General features: G+C 41.9%; 2 protein-coding genes across 4 annotated transcripts in view; both read right to left on the reverse strand.

The window, feature by feature from the left end:
- Positions 1-1,353, reverse strand: part of OGDHL (oxoglutarate dehydrogenase L) — a 47,941-nt gene extending 46,588 nt beyond the window's left edge. For both annotated transcript variants that reach the window (XM_054637041.2, XM_077183310.1), the window contains exon 1: positions 1,226-1,353. The gene's annotated coding sequence lies outside the window, so the exon portion shown is untranslated. The remainder of the gene's footprint in view (positions 1-1,225) is intronic.
- A 13,042-nt stretch (positions 1,354-14,395) lies between these two features.
- Positions 14,396-20,200, reverse strand: part of PARG (poly(ADP-ribose) glycohydrolase) — a 63,023-nt gene continuing 57,218 nt past the window's right edge. For both annotated transcript variants that reach the window (XM_054636913.2, XM_054636915.2), the window contains exons 17-18: positions 18,560-18,688; positions 14,396-17,800 (exon numbers count right to left, since the gene is read on the reverse strand). In XM_054636913.2, coding sequence (XP_054492888.2) covers positions 17,628-17,800; positions 18,560-18,688 — 302 coding nt within the window. In that variant the 3' untranslated portion in view covers positions 14,396-17,627. The remainder of the gene's footprint in view (positions 17,801-18,559; positions 18,689-20,200) is intronic.

Consider the following 20,200-nt stretch of genomic DNA (forward strand, 5'->3'; position numbering starts at 1 on the left):
ACAGCACCCTCAAAATGGTGAAACAAAAGCCCTGAGTAGCTGAAAATTCCTGCAGCTGTTCTGTCTCAAACAACGACCAGGCTTTCACCTTGGCACTCCCACCTCTAGAAGTGCCCTAATGTCACAGACAGTCTTGGCAATTATTCTACCCAGGTTTCTAGAGGGTCATAGAAGTATGTGGAAAACAGACAGCAGACATTTCTTATAATAAAGTTTTTATCCAACTCTTTTCAAAATCACTTTCAGTATAAATACACTACACATATGAATTAATATCCTCCTGGTATTGTCAGTGGCATTACTGAGTTTCTTAATGCATGTGAAGCCCTGCTGCTAATGTTCTTTATGGTCTGCAGAAGTGGTGGTTAAAAAATCTGCTCCATATTTCATAAAAATAGTTCTTCATCCACTACAATGGTAATTTCCCACAATATTCCCCACACAGCTTACTCTTAAAGCTCTCCTTAAGGCTTATAGTAATTAAAATAAAACAAGGCTGACATTGAAAAAAAAAATGGATGAGCATGTTAAAGTTTCTCCAAAAGATTATCATAGATAATTTAAACTAGATATAGAGGGAATATCCTTGTTAAGTAAGGCTACTTCAGGGATACCTCCATGCACTAAATGTTTCTTTTCCGCCAGCACAGATATGCCGTGCTGTATGGAGAATCCTAACTCTCCACACACAAAGTTGACCTGCAGGAGGTTTTCCAGCGTCGCACTCGCCCCAAGGCGCGAGTCCCGGGCAATGGAGGCGCCTCGGTGCAACAAAACTTAACGGATTTATTACCGTGGCCTGAAAAACGCCTTCAGCGGGTACCACAGGGATGACATCCCACAGTACCGGAGGGATAACACCACAGACTCCAGGCTACCAACAGGCAGAGGGGAGGATCTGGGAGGGTCGGGTTTGTTCTGCGGCCCCTCCCCGCAACGCCAGGACGCGGTGTCCCGGTCACCCTGGCACCGGGGGCCGGAGCCTGCCGGGCTGTCAAGGCGCTCCCGGCTGCGGCGGGGTTGAGGCATCACCGGAGCCCTGGCCAGGACGGGCCGCCCCGCTCGCCCCACGCTCCGGGGCCCGGCCCGGCCTGCGGCGCGACCCCCTCAGCCGCACGGCGAGAGGCCCCGCCGCGCCGGGGGCCTGCGCGGGGGACGGGCCCTGCACCGCGGCCGGGCCCGGCCTGGCTCCGCCGCCCCCCGCCCCTCACCGGCGCGGACAGACCTGCGGGGGCGCGGAGGCTCCAGCGCATCCGCGGAGCGCGGCAGGGAGGGCGCGGAGGGAAGAGCGGGAGGGAGCGCCGGGAGCGGCGGGGCGGGGGCCGCACCTGCATCACGTGAGGCGCGCTGAGGTCACGGCGGGGCGGGGCCGCGGGCGCTGCACCGGCACCACCGTCCCAGGACACACCCGGGACACGGAACACACCCCGGGGCACAGCCGGGATGCAGGACACACCTCGGCACAAGGGACACAGCCCGGCACACGGAACACACCCCGAACAGGCCCCCCGGCTCCCTCACAGCCTCCCGGCCCCGGCGGCATGGCGGGGTCGGTGGGCACAGAACGCGTTTGGTGCTCCGCGCCTCAGCCCTCACCGAACGCGTAAATAGCGGCGAGAGCACGGCGCTCCCGGTGAGCAGCTGAGACAGGCAACGCTGAGGAATCCCGTCCGATGGACCAGCTGCTCCCGCCGCTCCTGTGCAGGAAAGGTTTGGCGGGAAGAAGATGGGAAGTTTGACAAAGGACATACAAAGTGTCCCAAGGACACACACGTTTGCTCTCCAAAATTTGTACATAAAGTAGACTGAATGTAGTAGACCTTGACCAGATGATAGTAACTGACTTATATGACCAAATATAAAATGCCAGACAATACAATTTCAAGTGTTCCTTTGCTGGTAGAATTCTCATTTGCAACTTTCGTGTTTTCTCCTGGTTGCCTTCAAATTACATGTCTGTCCATTTTTTCTCATAAATCAAAAATGATGTATTTTTTTATTTACCTGCTGTTAATCAACTTACAACCAAGATCAAATGCCTATATATTTTATATATATATATATATATATATATATATCCAAAATTGGTATTTTAGATAACTATTGGCACCAGCACATACATCCCAATGTTTGTTAACTTTCTGGGTAAGTAATAAGATTGATGGGAAAACTGGACACACATTAAAAGGAAGGAAGAGAGAAAGAGCTATAGTTTGTTTTGTGCTAAGAATATAGTGCAAAAATGAGTTTATCGGGGTCAGGTGGGCAGAAATGGAAAGGAAAAACCTTAGGAAGAAACACAACAGGCTTCATCTGGGGTGTTGTCACCTAACGGTCACTCAGATTTTCTTGAGGCTTACTAGTTGATACAATTGTTGATTAGAGTAAAATTAATTTCTTCAAGATGGAAAAACCCTCAATCCTCACATAAAGACATCAAAAACCTTATTATCATCTCAGCAGTTTTCCCAGCAGCTGTGCACCTTCAGGGGACTGCAGAGCGAGGGTGTGAATGATGTGTTCATGGTTTTGTGCTACACTGTTTGGTGCAGGGAACAGATGGAGCAGGATGGGGCACAGGGAGCCCCCAGGACAGCCCATCCTTCGCTCAGCACTCCCGGGGAGGGCGGCCCAGCACCCCTGCAAAGGGAACAGGAGCTGAACTGGTGCCTGCAGCTGGCCAGGTGCTGCTTGAGCCTTCTGGCAAGTGGTGAAACATTGTTAGATGCTGCAGCTACTAATTGAGTCTTAACCTTGTTATGGGCAGACAGAAACCATCTTTAGAGCAATCATGTTATGCTGACTGAACATAAATTCAATTAAAAATTATAGTGAGGACAAGCAGATCTCCTCTCCACTTTAGAGGGAAACCCACACGCCAAATCTGACTGTGAATACCATTGCAGTGAACAGGATAAATTAAATATGCTTGGATAGACACTAAGATATTACAGTATGTTTCAAGTGCTTATGTTGTTTCCAAAACCCTTTGCCCAGTTTCACATTTATGTTATTTTCCTTTTCTCTCTCTCTTTTTTTTTTTTTTTAATGCTTCACACAATGGAATTTGTGTGCTTGAAACAGCAAGATTCTGGTTTATTGGGATTTGGAGCAGGTCGCAGATTTTCCAATATTTATTGTGACTTGGTTGTCCCACCAGCCTGCCCCAGCAGCTTTTGCTGTACTGGGCTCTTGCCTTGCTGCTGCTGGCTTCTGGTGTCACTTTGTCACCAGTCTGCACCCCCGAGGAGCACCTGCTTGCCACTCATGCATTTGCTCTGCAGTGAGACCATGATGGACAATAAGCTATTTACCCACTATTCCTATTTCAATCCTTACAATTTCCATTTACAACTCACATTTACCGACCCATTTCTGTGTCCACTTGTATACTTACCTCTCCCTCCAGCCAGCCAAAGGGAGATCCACACACTGGCTTTGCTTCCTGCTAAACCATCACACTTCAAAATTGGCTGGAATGGAAATCCATCAGCAGAATGAAAACTTTGAACAAAATTGCAATTCCTAGCACACACAGGATCAGATGTGGCAGCTTGCTTTGCATGGTTCTCATGCCAGCTCCATAGTGAGGAAACATTATGTGTTAGAAAAGTTTTGTACTGGATAAACATACAGCACACGATAGTCACAACAGCACCCCTGTGCTGTCAGAGGTGAAACTGCCTGCTGTGCTGAAAGACACACTGCCTCACCATTATTTATTTTTATATTTATCCTTATGTCCTGTAGCACCAGTGTGAATCTAACAAGTTTGCTTACTTATTTCTGCCTCATTTCTGTCTTAACTCAGGTATAAGTTAACAAAACTAGATCCAACCTGTTTAAACAACCCAAAGCACGTTTTAATAAAACTAGAACCCAGCTGGTTTTGGAAACTCACCATGCTGCCCACTGAGGGCTCAATGTGCTTGTTCCAGGGTATGGTGCTGCACACCCCTCTAATGCCTTGCTCCTGTCTTCTCTTGGATTTGGTATGAGGGTTTTCCTTGGTGGATCAGCAGCCACTTGCAATCAGCACTGAGTTCTTCCTGAGGTTAATTGCTCCACACAACTCTCTCCAACACAGCACGACTTCTCAGTGGGCTTGTTTTTTCAAAGGGTAATCTCATAGGAGGTGGTCGAGGTACAGGATTACTCACAGAAGGACAATCTCATTAATAGCTTCCCCTCCTGAGATAGATACATTTATGTATTTTTGGCAACTCTTCATTGTTGTTGGTAATGTAATTCCACTAGAGACAATGTTGACCAGAAGTTCTCTTTAAGCCAAGCCAGAAACTCTATTTGCTTTTATTTCCCCATGTGTTTATTACACATACAAACTAACAGAGGTTCAAATCTAAAGCCCCATCTCTTCTCAAAGCAAGGCAATTTGGAAACTGTAAAACCTGCTCTCACTTTGAGCCTAACATGGATGTCACACAGGACTCTGGTCGTTATGTTTGTCTAACATGTAAACCTGAGACCTAAAAACCTTTGAGCCCAGACCAAACAGCTGCAACAAACGATTCAGTCAGTTTTCAAAGGAGAGGCTTTGGGGGGTTTGAGAGGTAGACATTTCAAATATGTGCAGAAATCCTTTTTTAATCCCTTTCTTTGTCAACAAATAATTTATCAAGCTTTTCTCCCTCCCCAGTCCTACATAAGAGAAGTATTTTAATTACATCTGACACGTCCTGCAGAAAATGTCACATGAGGAATTTCTCATGGGTTATTTCTGAGCCTTTTGCTTTCTGAAATCTTTGCTCTGTGTGCCATAAGCTTCAGTAACATCCCTGACTTCCATGAATAAATTTCCCGTGGTAAAGGAGATGTGCTGCTGGATGTCTGAGGGACAGAAAAGTCAGTCCCAGTTTCACACAGCTCCTTGCTTTGGGCAGGTTAAATGTGAGGCAGCAGGGAAAGCCAACAGCATGCTGGGCTGTGCCAAGTGAAGCACAGCCAGGAGCTGGAGGGAAGCAATGACTGCCCTTTCCTCAGACACAGGGATAACCTGGGGGGAGGGAGTTCAGCAGGAGACAGAGCCAGCAAAGCCAGGCTCTTCACAGTGCTGCATGGCAGGAGGATGAGATGGGGAAATAGAAATGGTTCCATCTAGGCACAAGGAAAACAGTGTTCACTCAGAGGGTAAAAAACATCACAAGGGGGACCCAGAAACATGATGCCATCTTTGGATGCATCTGGACCAGCTGAAAAAAGCCCTGGACAGCCTGGTGTGACCCCAGTGGTGATCCTGCTTTGAGCCCTGGATGACCTCCAAGCTTCCTTCCAAGCTAGCACCTATGACTTGCACCAGTTTCACAACAGAAGTCATGTCCAACCTAAGGGTAAGCAGGCCATCATTATTTGATCAACAGACAAACTCACATTGATAGTTTTATCTGAATAACAGCTCTTTTGGGTTTACTTACTCTCTAAAATGTCAGGCTGTGGAGAAAACAGGTACAAGTACAGAGTGTTTTATTGGAAGACCAGTAACACCCAAGACTGCTCCTTGACTGATTTTGGCCAATAGATTATTTTTAAGTGATTTTATTCTCCAAACATATTTCTGGATAGAATCAAACTGCAGGAACCCATTTGTCTGGCCACAGATCTGTTAGAGAGAGACAAGCTTGACAACAGAGCTGATTGAAAATCAGGAAAACAGAACTTCTTCTTGGTTTCCCATGTCTTTGCTAATAAACTAGCCCATTACAGCTACAAGAACAAAAGCAACAGTTGCTGTAATTATTTCTTTGATACCTCATTGTATTTTCATTAAATTCTTAGAGTAAACAATTAACTACAGTATATACAAAGCAGTGAGTGAGTCAGAAAGACACATAGGTTAAGGAGGAACTCTGGCATACATTTATTATAGCTGCCAAATAATGAATTCATGTAGAAATTAGCAAGAGCACTAAACTTAATTTGTCCCACAATTTTAGAGGGAGGTTAGTACATTGGCAGGCAAATCAGCAAGAATTCTTCCCACAAACTGTGGAAACAGTTCACCACTAACACTTCAAAAGTGCCTGCCAGTATTTGGCACAATGACAACGAACAAAGCACTGCCAACTGCCCATTGCCCTTGCCTTAACCAAGAAAGAATTGAAAATATCATCTTCTTCTATTTGTGGATTAGGAGAAAACTGCTAGAAAATTGTTTTCAGCGTTTGCAGGTGTTTCATTAGAGAATCCTAACAAAAATAGAAAAAAGAATTCTTTTTGATACCTTTCTTTTGGCTACATCCAAACCACATTTTGTTAAAATTGTTGCTTTAGGTAACAATAAAATTTTAAGGTGCCCTGACTTCATCATATTGAACTGGAAAATTATCCTCATCTCTTTAGAACTATACCACTGGCTGTGTTTTCTTCAGGAGGATCTATTTTGATTTTCAATGCTATTTATCCAGATGAAGGAATATGTAATTATCTTTCATTTGGAAGAAAATAAATAAGGGAAGACAGTTCTCCAACAGCTAAAACTTCTGGGGTATCTGAGATTTACAGCTCTCACTAGGAGCAGGGTTTGCTAATGAAGCTTTTGAAGCCACAGTGGCAGTGTCTGATTGTAATTGCTGAAAGGTGACTCTTGAAGAGCTTTATTTGCACTAATCAACACCACGTTGTGCCTCAAAGCTAGAGTTCCCTTAGAAGCACTGTCCCTACTGAGTTATTCTGCAATGACTAAACAGGCTTTTCTGTTTGCTTCTGTTTTTCAGAACTAAAAACTTATCTATATTTTTCAATGGGATCCTTTGGAGTTGCACTCCAAACCTGTTATACTGTTAAAACTTCATAATTTCTTTCTAACACTTTCCTCTGGCATTCCCAACCCTTTCTCTTCTGGTGCCAGAGCCATAGGGACCATCTACAAAAGTATTAATGTAAAATACCCAAGGGCTCAGGGGTGGCCTGGGAATATCAAACCTGTTAGATGGAGAGCCACAATAATTTCTTATTTTCCTGATGGTGGTCATTTGGAAACATTATACTCATAGTGCTGAACTCAGATGGACAGTGTTCAAGAGTGCTTCTGCTTCACAGCTGAAACAACTCTTCCTTTATGTGCTTCCTTTATGTTTAGTTGCCAGCAAACTGTTCAATTGTTTTCCAGTAAAGAGGAAACACCTGAACTGAGAAGACCTGTGAACATTCTGAGTTATCAAGGTGAGCTCACCGTTCATGCTTCATGGGGAACTCTTGATCCACTAGCAGCCACCATATCACCAAATACATTTTCAGAAAAATAATGTTGGTGCCATAGAAAAATACACCCCAAACAACTCACCCCAAACTTGCCCCCAGTATGTAGTTTTGGGCTTGTTTTATCATCATGGAATAAACTGTTCTAGCTTTGCCCTAAATCCCTTTCAGAACAGTTTGCTGTGCAGTCTGTGCTGTCACATTACAGATCCCAGTTTTACAAAGTTCTCACCTATAACACTGAGCTCCTGGAATGGTTCTAGTGCTGACTAACACGAGGCAGCTGTGGGGCTCAGCACACAGCACTGTAGCAGTGTCCAGCTCTCCAGTCTCTGCAGGCCAGTTCCCAGTGGGTGCCCGTGCTTGAGCTGCATGAAATCCTCGCCTGATGAAGCATAATATCACCTTCAATGCACACTACATGAAGAACATCATTAAGTGAAAGGCAGGACCCACAGTGAGATGACTTTTGGCTGTACTGATGCTAGGTTTGGAGTTTTAGTGCTATTGCTGTGGCAGCCTAAGGCAATTACAGATGTTGCCTTAACAAACAGACCTTTCCTACACAGACCCATTCCCTGGACGAGCATAGTGCCTGTGGGAGGCTGTCATTGAAGCCAATTATAGAAAAATATTGAAAAGCCTGTAAAGGTGTCTGGCAAGTAGAAATAAATCCCACCTGACACTTCTTACTCAATCCCACTAGCAAATCATAATCCTCAGTCATCACCACCTCGGAGCTTGTAGCACGGGAAGGATCCAGCTCCGAAGAGCAAGGATTGCACGCCACTTTAGGGACTGTGATTAGCCCAAGCCTTAGGTAAATGAGTGCGGCCCTGTCACTGCAGTCAGTACTCTGAAGGCACCGTGCATGGCCGGCACACGCTGTCCCCAGCGGCCGCTGTCCCCCACGGCTCAGCGGGAGCGAGCCCCGAGGCTGAATTACGGCTCCTCCCGCAGTCAGGGTGAAGCTTGGGGCGAGGCTGAGCTCATCGGCCAGACGCTGCTGAGGAGCCATCTGCCCAGAACACAAAGAGAAGGCAAGCACTTCAGTAAACAAAGAGGCTTTTGCGAGAAATTACAGCTTCTCAAGAGCGGGACAAAACACACACGGGTCTCAGCCACAGGACTGCATTGATAGCGGTGTTTGACCTGCGTGAGGAAAAGGAGCTGCCTGGGGCTGCTGGGCACTGCCTGAGCAGGGGATAAGGGACATTCCCGGGGTCCCTCACCTCCCCCTGGCTCATTCTGTCCTTCAGCCCACTTCAGAGAATTCCCCTCACCTGGATGTGTTACCAATACTCGGTTTTGGAAAGGCTGTAAGACACAAACTATCAAATACAACATTATGATACTTGAGCCACTAGTTGCTGCCTGTGTTAAGTCTCTCAGCCCTGGAGAAATATTAAAGCAGCAGAGAATACCTGGAGTTATTTGACCTAGAGATCAAAATTCGAAGTGGATTTAATTCCCTTAAGACAGCTCTGTTAGGTCATTGCCACATGAATTTTCAGAACAGCAAAGCCTTCCCCTGCTCATTTAAGTATACAAATGCCTTATTTTGGTCATAGATTAAGCATTTCTCATGGGTACAATTTTACCTTGGACTGTAACAAAAACCAATTTCAGAGGAATTTATTAACATTTTGAGGCTCTCTGAAGGTCATATGTAATCAAGATTTGAGGCAAAAAGAAGGAGATGCTTTTCTAAAGCAAACAGAAATTTGATTAGCCTTGAAACCCTTCAGATTACTGAGGCCAAAGCCTTTCCTAGTAGGCAAAGGAGGTTCCTGATGTAAGCCAGGGTAACAAACCCCTTCCAAAACTCACATGTAGAAGGTGCAGGTTCATCTGAGTGTTTCTATGTCTCATGCCAATGACTGGAAACAATTTTAAGACTTCAAAAACTTTAGAACAAAACCAACCCAAAAAATGCAGTGAAAAATTTAGAGCCACAGAGGATGAAGCCATATGACTTTAGGAGATACTTAGTTGTCATTAGAAACATCTCATCCACATGATTGCTCACAATCAAGTAGTCCAATTTCAGATAAGGAAAAAAAAGCTCCAAATCTGTTGCATTTTAAATTCAATCTGCTGGGTTTGGCTGCTGGTTTTTGTGTACATGGAATTGGCAGAATCAGGAAGGAGTGGACTTAATCAATCAGTAGGTCTTCTTTTTTCATCTGAATGCTCAGGGAATTGTCATCACCATCTGTAAAGTCTAAATGGCACTTAGCTGAGATTTACAATGTGGATGAATTATGAACCACCTTTTCAGAAAGTTGTGGTATGTTCAATGTATCCATGTCCAGAAGACACTGATTGCATTTTTTCTCACCTTTCTCCTCAAAATGCAAAAGTTTTGATTTCCCACAGAATGTAAAATCAAACATCCCTTCACTCCTGACCTACATTTTCTGCAGGTCATTTAATTATGAATGAAAATGCCACTTTGTTTATTTGAGTTCAATTTATGACAGAGATTAAGTTACTGAATTTTTTCTCCTGGCATCTTATTAATAGTGCTCTGCTGTAAAATTCCTCAGGCAACAGGCAAAAATAATGACTTAAAACTACAATGATATAATTACCTAACAATGCAGGCATTTTGAAGATAGACATAACTCTGGATTTGAAAATACAATTTTTAGGACCTTATCCTTTACACAAAAGGGTGTGAAACAGTCACAATTACTTTAATTTATTTTCATGACATTTTGGTTTAGATCCAATCAATTCCTACTACATTAAAGAAAATTTTGTCATTATTCAATAACAGGATTTTAGCTATTCACAGCAATTTTTTAACCTTTAATTTTGAAAAGATAAGTCTTCAAATCTTGGCAAAATTAACTTTGTGCCATGATGAAACACTTTGATCTATACAGTGCCTTTATTGCATCTGGTATGCCAAGATTCTTTGATGAATGAAAACAAAGAGCAAATTCAGCACTTCCCATCAACTTCCAGCTGAAAGGCAGTTGTACATGTGCAGAGGAGCCAAGTCCTCACTGATGGCAGGCCATGGATGAGGATTCTTCTGAAGCATCTCTAAAGCAGATGTCATAAACTACATCTAAATCTTAAGTGGACACAAATAATTGGTTTGATTTAGCTCCCTCCCCTTTCAAATGGAAGTAAATAAAATTTCTCTCTTAGTGATACACAGTTCAGGATCATGAACTTTCCTAAATTTCCCTTTATAGGCAACATCTGACATAGAAATAGCACAAGAGATTAATCCACAAGAGTGGAACAGGTCGAACTCCTGGGAAGAGATCTTTAACATAGTGCTTATATAATATAGACCCTGGTCCTTCTGCTAGGCCAAGCCAGAGGGGACACCCTGCTTTCTCTACACATGGACCCAGTTCCTCACTGGCCTGGTTAGTCACTTTCACAAAAGAGGACCCCATAAATATGGGAGCATTGTTACTGGTGAAGATGCACAAGCCCACAGAAACAGGAAAACCTACTCTCTTGGTGTTCCAGGTACACAAAGCAAAACAACTTCAACCAATCAGGCAGCCTGGAGAAAATTTTCCATATTTTTCTTATTCCAATTCTAAAGTTGCAAGATTCTAGACATGGTGGTCATTTCCCCACACAGCTCCAAAACAGTCATGACTTAACTGGAACACTTATGGTCAGAGCTCACATTGGTGTTTTCAGAGAAATATCACCCTTGTGGCTTTTCTCCCCTGTAAGCAAAGCAAGACTACTGTCAGGATTTAGTCAGAACAGCCTTTCACAAATGAAAAACATCAATCAAACAGGCACCAAAGGAAACCCATACAGGTGTTTCTGCTTGGACACCAACACATAGGAGATGGCACCCAGCAAATGGGAACACAGAAACAAAAAGCAATTGCCTCCTGAAAGTGTTTTTTCTGCCTTTTTTGCAAAGACCTGCAAATTTTGAAACTAAAGGCTATTTGGGAACATATATCCCTGCCCCCCTTATAGCTGGTCTTGATGATGATTTCTGAGAGAATCTAAGCATCACATTTAGATAGCATGACTATAGAATATTACTGTAATAAGTGTGAAAACATTGGAGTTTGCCCCTGATTCTGTCTTGGCTTTCCTGGTTTATTTTTTTAACAAATACTATTAGCAATTTCTGAGAATAAGTGTAACAGTTCCCCACAATCAAAATAATTCTCTATCTCCATCAAGTGAGTGTAAAAGAAAGGTGAAAGCAGTCTTTGAGCAAGAAGACTGCATATTTCCCCTGTAGCCTCCTTGCACATTCCCCCACCCTGAGAAGATTTCAGATGCTCAAAACCATTACAGAGCCCTCCAGACAGTATTTACAGGGGTTTAATTCCTTATGCACTTCAAATGTTGTTCTGAGTGTAAATTATAGTTTATAAAAGCTAGCAAACATTGTCCTTCCAGACAAAAACACCCACAATGCCTGTAACACTTAGCTAAGGTCAGACATATTAAAGAAGTAATGACATACAGATATATTAAAACAAACAGTTTGTAATTTGTCATTACTGCTTTCCTACAAAAATAGCCTTGGAATGAAAGTTCAGGATTTGCACAGGGACAGTGATTAGATGCTAACACACATACAGATGTCTTGGATCCAAACTGATAACTTCATGTATGGCACTGCATTATCGTTTCTTGTTAACTAGAAACATGGACTTTTAAAACAATCCTGCCTCACTGGTCCAAAGGTCCCTTTTGGACCAAAGGTCCCTTCCTATTTAGCAAATACAGCTTTTATCTGTGCAGAATCTCACTTTGATAATATTAATTACAAAAGGAAGCAGCTGTAGTAGGTATAAAAATGCCAATCATTTGCAGAAGGCATCTCTAAAAAGCAAACAAAAAAGATGTTACTGAACTGGGCCTTCCAAGTGAAAACCACTGAGAGCAGAATAGACAAAGCCTCTGTGGTAAGTTCTGTACAAAGTATGTCCTTATCTGCATGTCACATGGATTTTCCAAGAGGAGATTTACACAAAACAATGTTTATCACTTGGGCAGAAGGAGATGAGGCTTTTCAGTAGCCTTTACCCAACCAGGCATACTCTTACTGTTTTACACCCAAATGCCTTCATTGTATTCCATTTCTTTAAAAATTTGAACATCGAAGTGGTCCTCTTAGCTATTCAAGAATTAAAAATAAAGGGAAAACCCCCTCATCTTTAATATCACCTGTTCAATTTACTAAAACCAGAGAAAAAAAACAGCACAAGAACATGTCATTTTTAGGCACATCAGCTACTCAGTTTTCAGTACAGCCCATCAGAGAGAGAGGACAGCTGACTGCAAGAGGCTGAGGTGTGTGAACTGTGGACACAGAGAGCCAGCAAGCACAGCCAGCTCATAAAGATAGTGCAGTCTCTCTAGGTTCCTGCCCCCTGCTTCCCAGATTTACAGCTGATGAGCTACATTAGCAATGATCCCCACTCCAGCAGTTCATGGCAGCTTCTTTAAAGCTTCTTCAATGTGTGTGCATGCACAGCACAGCGTGCACACACCCAGACACATCCCACAGTGTCACCAAGAGCACTTGGAACACACCAGTGCCTCCTTTAGCTGCAGACCAAGTGCCACTTAGCAGGAGCACGCAATGAAAGCCTGCCTGACAGCTCAGCTCAGCACAAATTGATGGCATTGCTGTAATGGAGTTATCAGTGACAAATACCTCCTATGCAACTTCCAGGTCACACTCACTTAAGCAATGATAAATGAGCATGAAACACTGTTAGCACAAAACAAGATCATAAATACTCAATTCTAAGCTTAAAAAACCTAACCATTTCAGACAGCTGTTGCATCTTGCAGTCTCCACGATTTTATGGATGTTCTCACTCCTGTCACAGAGGTGCCACAAAACAGCAAAAGATGACTTTAAGCATATATTAAAAAGAAAAAAAAAATTAAAAAGAAAGAAAAAACCCAAGTCATCCATCCAGAGCAAACATTGCATCACCCTACATTGGCTAATATATAATTACCTCAGTGAACCTGACAGAGTTTGTAACAGCTTTTGGAATCCCAAAGTCTGACATCCATCTGTCCATCCTTCTGTTATAGAAAGCTGCTTAGGATGAGAGGATGCAGACTGTGAAGGTAAACATGAAAAGTTGTGAAATTCAGGTGTCTGGAATTCCTTTGAACAAACACTGACATAGGTAGGAAGACACTGGAGAAGACCATGGTGAAGCAGCCCTTGCAATTGTGCTTTATCCCCAGGGTTATCTCCACAGGCCATGGTTGCTTTTCAAGTGTATTCATGAGAGTATTTGCTGATTACAGGGAGATCAGTGACAGCTTGGGACAGACTGGCAGCTGCTCCTGCACTGCAGCAGCACAATGGGAGCACCTTCTGCCTCCCCTGCACCTGGGATTTCCAAGGTACAACATGAAGGTGTCAGCCCTTCCCTCCCTTCGCAGTTGTCACGCAACCAAAGCCCAGCACCCCCAGGTCCTCCAGCACTCAGGCAAACACTGAGTGAAAATGGGATCCCTTTGGCCACTTCCATGAGCAGAGTTACCTGAGCACAGTGCAGGAAGCTCCCTGCCCATTGCTGCTCCCCCAGATGTGTCTGTCAGTCACCACCTCTGCTTCCATTGCTGCTGTCTGACGGACAGAATCCTTTAGTATCAACACTGCAAACTTCATAAGCACAGCTACATATAAAACCTTAGGAGAAATCAAATTATATATTTATCCTAATTTCCTGTGATGCTAAAAAATTAATTACTTAAAACAAGATTTTGGAAAAAGTTTGAAATGGTTTTATTTAGAAGGATTTCAGCTCCACTCTTACAAACCATAAAACCTCCTATAAAACATGTTAATTATTTATATTAGTGACATTTCCTTCATGAAGTTCAATGAATACTCCAACATCTACTTGCTTACCAAAAGCTTGGAAACATCAGAATATCTGCATATGGCCATACACATGGATGAAACCTCACATCACACTGACACTCTTCCAATTTACAGTAGCTAATTGTGTTTTACAGTGCTGTGCAGACAGGAGCAGCTACCACAATACTGTACAGGAAGAATAAATTTCTCAGCTGTGTGTTATGTGTCAGTTTACTGCCAGAACTATCTGCAATATTATGCCCTGGGCATTCAAATGTGCTGGAATTCTTCTGTCCTGGAAAGTATATTAAGTGACAAATTACACAACATGGCTTCAGTCAGAATTTTTTAATTGTATTCCTACAAAATTCTGTAAACATTAGCATACAGATCCAGAAAAATCAATACAATATAATGGTGCATAAACTGTAAGTTTAGAAGAATGTCAGGAACACTTTAACAGTTTATAAATTAATATATACAGTATTGGATACTCCTCATTGGATAAGGAAACATCAAAACTGAGCAATTTAGCTGCAAGAGCTGTAGAACAATAGAAGTGCTCAGACACCAAACTTGACTATGAGGCAACATTGCAATCGACATGACTGCCTGTTGTTGTTTCATATTAAGCGTTCAATTTAGCTGCTAAAAAGTATAAAACAAAAGTTTTGGTAGGAAGTTAATTTTTATTGGAAATCATATAGCAAACATCCCTAAAATAATAAAAAAATCCCAAACCTAGAATACTCCATCACCAGGTTTCTGGAAGGGTGAACCTGAAGCTTCCTAGGCTGCACAAGGACATCACTGGCATCTCCATTCCACACCACTTCCCCCAGAGCACCGAAGGCATCGCCAGCTAAAGGAAACATTTCAGGGAGTTTGGAAATAGGGAGTGCTGGGTGGGGAGAAAAAGAAAGATGTAGAGCACATATTGGGCTGACATGCAGCAATCTGGGCAGTTCAGCTCTTTACTGAATTAGAACATCATGGGAATGTAACACCACTGCTAACTAATTCTGGGCTATTTTGCTTTTAAAAAAAAACAAAACAAACAACAACAACAACAAAATAATCTTCAGCCTGCCTGTGATCAAAATCATATTCAAAGCATTCTTACAATGTTGCCCTTCACGAGATCAGGAACACACGATAGAATCCAGGATATATCACTCTTTTTCAGACAACACATGAAATGAAAAAGAAATTATTTTCCTTTGTTCCTGTCCATACAAGCATAATTCACTAGAGAAAAAGGTATGGTAAACATATCCTAATGAATGATCTCAAACAAAAGGCATTCTTCCCATATTAGAAAATGCTCAGTATCACTGAAACTACAGAGTGCATAAAAAGACTAGGATCATCCTGGAAGCACTTGACACTGCAAGAACTCTTTTAACTGCATACCTATAATATGATCACCAGAGAATCTCTCCAAAGTTAATTTTTTCTGTTTCTAGAGTTGAAGTAGAATTTCATTCCATCATATTCTGGTACATTTTTCATACCTGACCAATCACTTCTCACAATGACTACATTGCACTAAAGAAGTATTTATATATAATAAAGGGGAAGTCATTTCTAGGCATTTAAAGCTTTTTGCTGTGTTTTTTTCCAGTTGTTTAGGAACAAATTCTTCATCTCTTCTATATGAGATCCTGAGTAGTAAGGTGAAAAAGGTTTGGCTGATAGCACCAATTTTCCATCACTTGTCATAATTCCCAGGGTACATCTATCATCAGCAATGCATCTAGAAGCACTATCATACTTGAACCTAAATGCTCAAATAAGAGCTAATAAAACAGTTATTCCTACTGCCAGAATCTGAGCCAACACTAAAACACCAGGAGCAGGAGAAAAGATTTCTGCTAAATCTGAGGACACGGGTTGCAAACACAGAAAAAAGCCTGAAATTCTAGCCAAAATCTTTTTCTCAAAATGGATGGGGGTGGAGAAAACTACACCTGGTGGGAAGAACAGGAAGAAACCTCTGTGTCCATCGCTTCCTAAGTAACATACCTGCAAGCTGCCCACTTAGAATTCATGCCAAGCTCCCTGAAGGTATTTATAAAGAACCCAGACTCCTTCCCGTTGCTTCCCCCAGAGCAGATCAAGCAGTGAGTGATTTATTCTAAGCCAGACTGCCAACAGCTTCCAGCATTTAATTACCATGGTGTGTTTGAGGCTTGGAGAGTTTTATCTGACATAACTCAAAAGGATTCATTGAGTAAGAAACTTAGGTCACTACATTTCCTGCTGCAGATTTTACTTGTATTGCTAACTCGGAATAGAAACTATGACAGACAATAAAAATCTAACACAGAAGAGATTAAACTTAGGAATCTGGGCTGAAGCTTAAACTGGGCTTAAATACAGAAAAAAGTCTCACTGGATTTGCCCTGTACATAGACCTGAAAAAGTTTTATCACAGATGTATCTGCAGTTTTGTGTAAACTATTAATGTACTACAGCAACACTAATTTGGTATTCACAGATAGTAAAAGCACGGGTTTTAAAATGTTTTGCCAACACTTCACTGTTACTCCCATGTCTAAAATGACACAGGCAGAAATCCCTAACAAGACCTCATGTTCTTATCTGTAACCAGCAGACTTTCCTCCCACTGATATGTGATTTGTTTCCTAACTCACATATCCCATGGGGATCTTATACTCACACATATGCATACTGAGAGGAGAACTGATATGACAATATGAACACAACTAGCAGACCTTAAATCAAATATTGTCAAAAGCAGTGAACCTTGAGAAACTTCCAATAGACTAAAACCTTGTTCAATGTGGTAACAGATAGCACCAACAAAATGGTATTGAAGAATTTCACGTGAAAATCTTTCCCTCTGCTTCCAGCTTTGGTCACATTTCTCATTTTTCCACTCTTGTTGTTCTTTCTCTACTTCTTTATGCTAACTTTTATGCCTAATTTGGTAAAGACCATACAGTTGTGAAATGCATTCTTGACTCCCCCAGAACTTTTCCATTTTTAACCATTTAAAAAAAAAAAATAATTAGACCCAGGACATTTTAAGTTAAAAGAATGAAAACTTTGGTAAGACAACCAATGGTACCTTGGCACTTTTAAGGATTATGACAATTTTCAGTAAGAACAATCATTAAAATGCTTCTCTCTAACATCATCCAAGGAGTTCCATGGCTGTCTGTACTCCATCTGTAAGCCTCCATGAGAAATATACATAAGAGCTCTGAAAAATAAAGGCAAAGGAGTACAGGGAAATCTGAAGATTTTTAGCAATCTCAAGTGAAATGTACCAAAATATTCTACTTAACAAGGTATAATGCAAACCAGACTTACCAAAGAATTGTTTTCTGTACACACATGAACAAGGTTTTCATGTATCAAACCATCAAACAAATAAATCTCATCTCTCAAAGGTGTTTGTGGGGTTTTTTGTTTGAGTGTTATACATAACTACCAATGCAGTCAATATAAATTAAGCCAGCTCATTCATTATGTCCAGCAATTCACACAATATACCAGTGGGAGGAGATAAACATTATTCTGATCAAATACATTTATTTTAATCTTCAAAACACAACCCTTTTTCTTCGTCCTCCTCATCATCATCAGTAGAATGTGCATAGGACTCAAGGGTGTTGTATATGAAAGAGTACAGCTTGACATCTGGTCCTGAAGTAGAACAGTTTCTGCATTGTTCATTGTAGTATCTCAGCAACAGCCTATAAATGTCCCCTTCAAAAACAAAAAAGAAGTCCTTAAACACCATGTGAGAACATGCCAAATGAGCAATGTATGATTGCAAAGAAAGGCTAGAAATGCACATGTACACTGAGACAGTGGCTAGGAACATCTCTAAATGAGCAGAGACAGAGGAGGTAGAAGACTGTAAATGGGAATGTCTGCAGGTTGTTCAGAACATAGGATGGCCTCCCTCAACTTCCTGCACAAGCAATCCTAACATTAAGCTTGCATACACATTACTTACAAATGTACTGCCAATTACCCAGCTTTGTGCTTCTGGCCCAGAAATTAGAAGACACATAACAATTACAATAGGGCAATGAATATACTGCTTTTCTTGTATTGCAACTGAATAACACATCAGACTACATCCTGCAGGATCAAGACAGAACCACTAGAAGACAAACCTGTATCAAGAATGCCTAAGCAGCTTTTCCCTTTTCAAAGCTTTACTGAGTTATATCAAAAGCTTTTGCAAATCTTCTACCTACCACATGTATTTCTAGTTTTCAAATTCTTCAGCATAACTCCTAAGTGAATCAGAAAAGGATCTACAAGTCTTCTAAACTGATTAGCACTGTGCAGTAGACCCCAAATCAGAAGAGCTTCCCATTCTGGGAACAGGTACAAATAAACTGAGACCCATTTGCTTGTGTTCAGCACTTAGAAACAAGAATTCATATTGGAAAATTTCTACTTGGAGAGATGGTCATGTCTCTATTGTGCACACAAAGATTTCTTTTTGCTCACCAATAGTTTGGCCCTTCTCACAGAGAAAAGTATGCATGCTGTAAATGTCCCGCATCAGCTCCACATCTCCAAAGGTAAAATACACAATATCACGTCCAGCCTCTGCAGCTGCCAATATCTGAATTAAGGCTAAAACAAGGAAAAAAGATTACACATGAACACAGGATAAAACAATTTGCTGAAGGAAAAAACACAGCTTAAGTTTACAGCAAATAACCATAGCACCCATGTCCACGTGGATGCTGCAAAGCACTACAAACAATGGGTAGGTAAATATTACTTCCATTTTTTAAATGAAGAAATGAAGTAGTAAAGAATGCTGGGCACTGCAAGTCAAGAGTGTTGGAGCATTCTGCTAGAGCTGTTAGTGACATCCACCCTTACTTCCAGATAAACAATGTGCTTAAAACTGAGAGGGGTTTATTTTGGTCCATGTCTGCCCCCAAGCAGCATGCAGACATTAATTAGTCAATAAATGCCTGTGGCAGCAGAGCAGCCCCTGGTATGGGCTGCCCATACAGCCACAGACAGTGGGGTAAAAAGCATCCATGAGCACTTGGCAATTTCCATTCTGTGCCACCTGTAAGAAGGAATGAAGCCAATCCTTTCACTAGGTAAGCTATGCAAAGTGAAAACTGACCCAACTTTTAGCTCCAAGAAAAGAACTATGGTTCTGCAGCCTGTTCCTGCATAATTTAAGGTGTCCATGATACCTACAATAGAAGTATGCAGCAAGGAAGATGATGGCTTATTCTGACCTGTGAGGGGTGATGTCAGCAATGCAATTCATGTTAACTTCCAGTTTTCTGTCAAACTCATTGGCCCAAGCTGCACCCCAAGTTCTGCCAACAGCTAACATTACAATATAGACAGATTTTTTTTCCTCTATATGTAAAAGAAAGAAAAATGTTTCCTATCTTGGGAACAGTTTTTTGAAGATTCACCATGAGAAATCATCTGGATCAGTAGTGCTGCTGAGCCAAGCTAATGACCCACTGCAATTGGAGAAAGTAGCTCTGGTCCACTTCTCACCCAGCTCCTGACTTTTCTGCAGCTCTCTGGTGCTCATCAGACATCATTATGCCAATTCCATTCACCAAAGTAGCAGAAAATTATGGATGCAGAATAAAAGCTAATTCTTTTCTGCTAGAACAGCAGTTGAATTGGCAGAGTGAAAAGTTTACCAAGAGCCAGAGCTGAGGCAAGGGAGGGCACCAGATCACAGAGCCAGGAACAACAAAGGGGGAGAAGAAAACCAGGACCCTTTTAGGCAGCACCAAACTTAGAAGAGTGCAGTTTTTTCATCAGCCAGCACTGCCAGGCTGGAGTGGCACAGAGGCGTGCAATCAATCACAGGTTCTACAACAGTCCTACCAATGGGCCCCAGTAACTATTTCATCTGCTGCAGCTTGTCTTCCTTCAGAGCCTGTTGGTGCAGCTCTGATATTAATTCCTCCTTCTTCCACCCAGTAAGTAGAGTTAATTAAAATGTGATTAATATTGTCTTTGTAAAGATTAATTTTAAATAAAACAGTGTACATAGTGCATTACCACCTGCTAGTGGAAGCTAAATAGAAAGCTGTTCAGAGCTCAGCTCAATAATCTTTCACATTTTTAAATAGAGACCTATTAAAACACTGC

Source organism: Agelaius phoeniceus, chromosome 9 (genome assembly GCF_051311805.1).
Source record: "Agelaius phoeniceus isolate bAgePho1 chromosome 9, bAgePho1.hap1, whole genome shotgun sequence".
NCBI lineage: Eukaryota > Metazoa > Chordata > Aves > Passeriformes > Icteridae > Agelaius > Agelaius phoeniceus.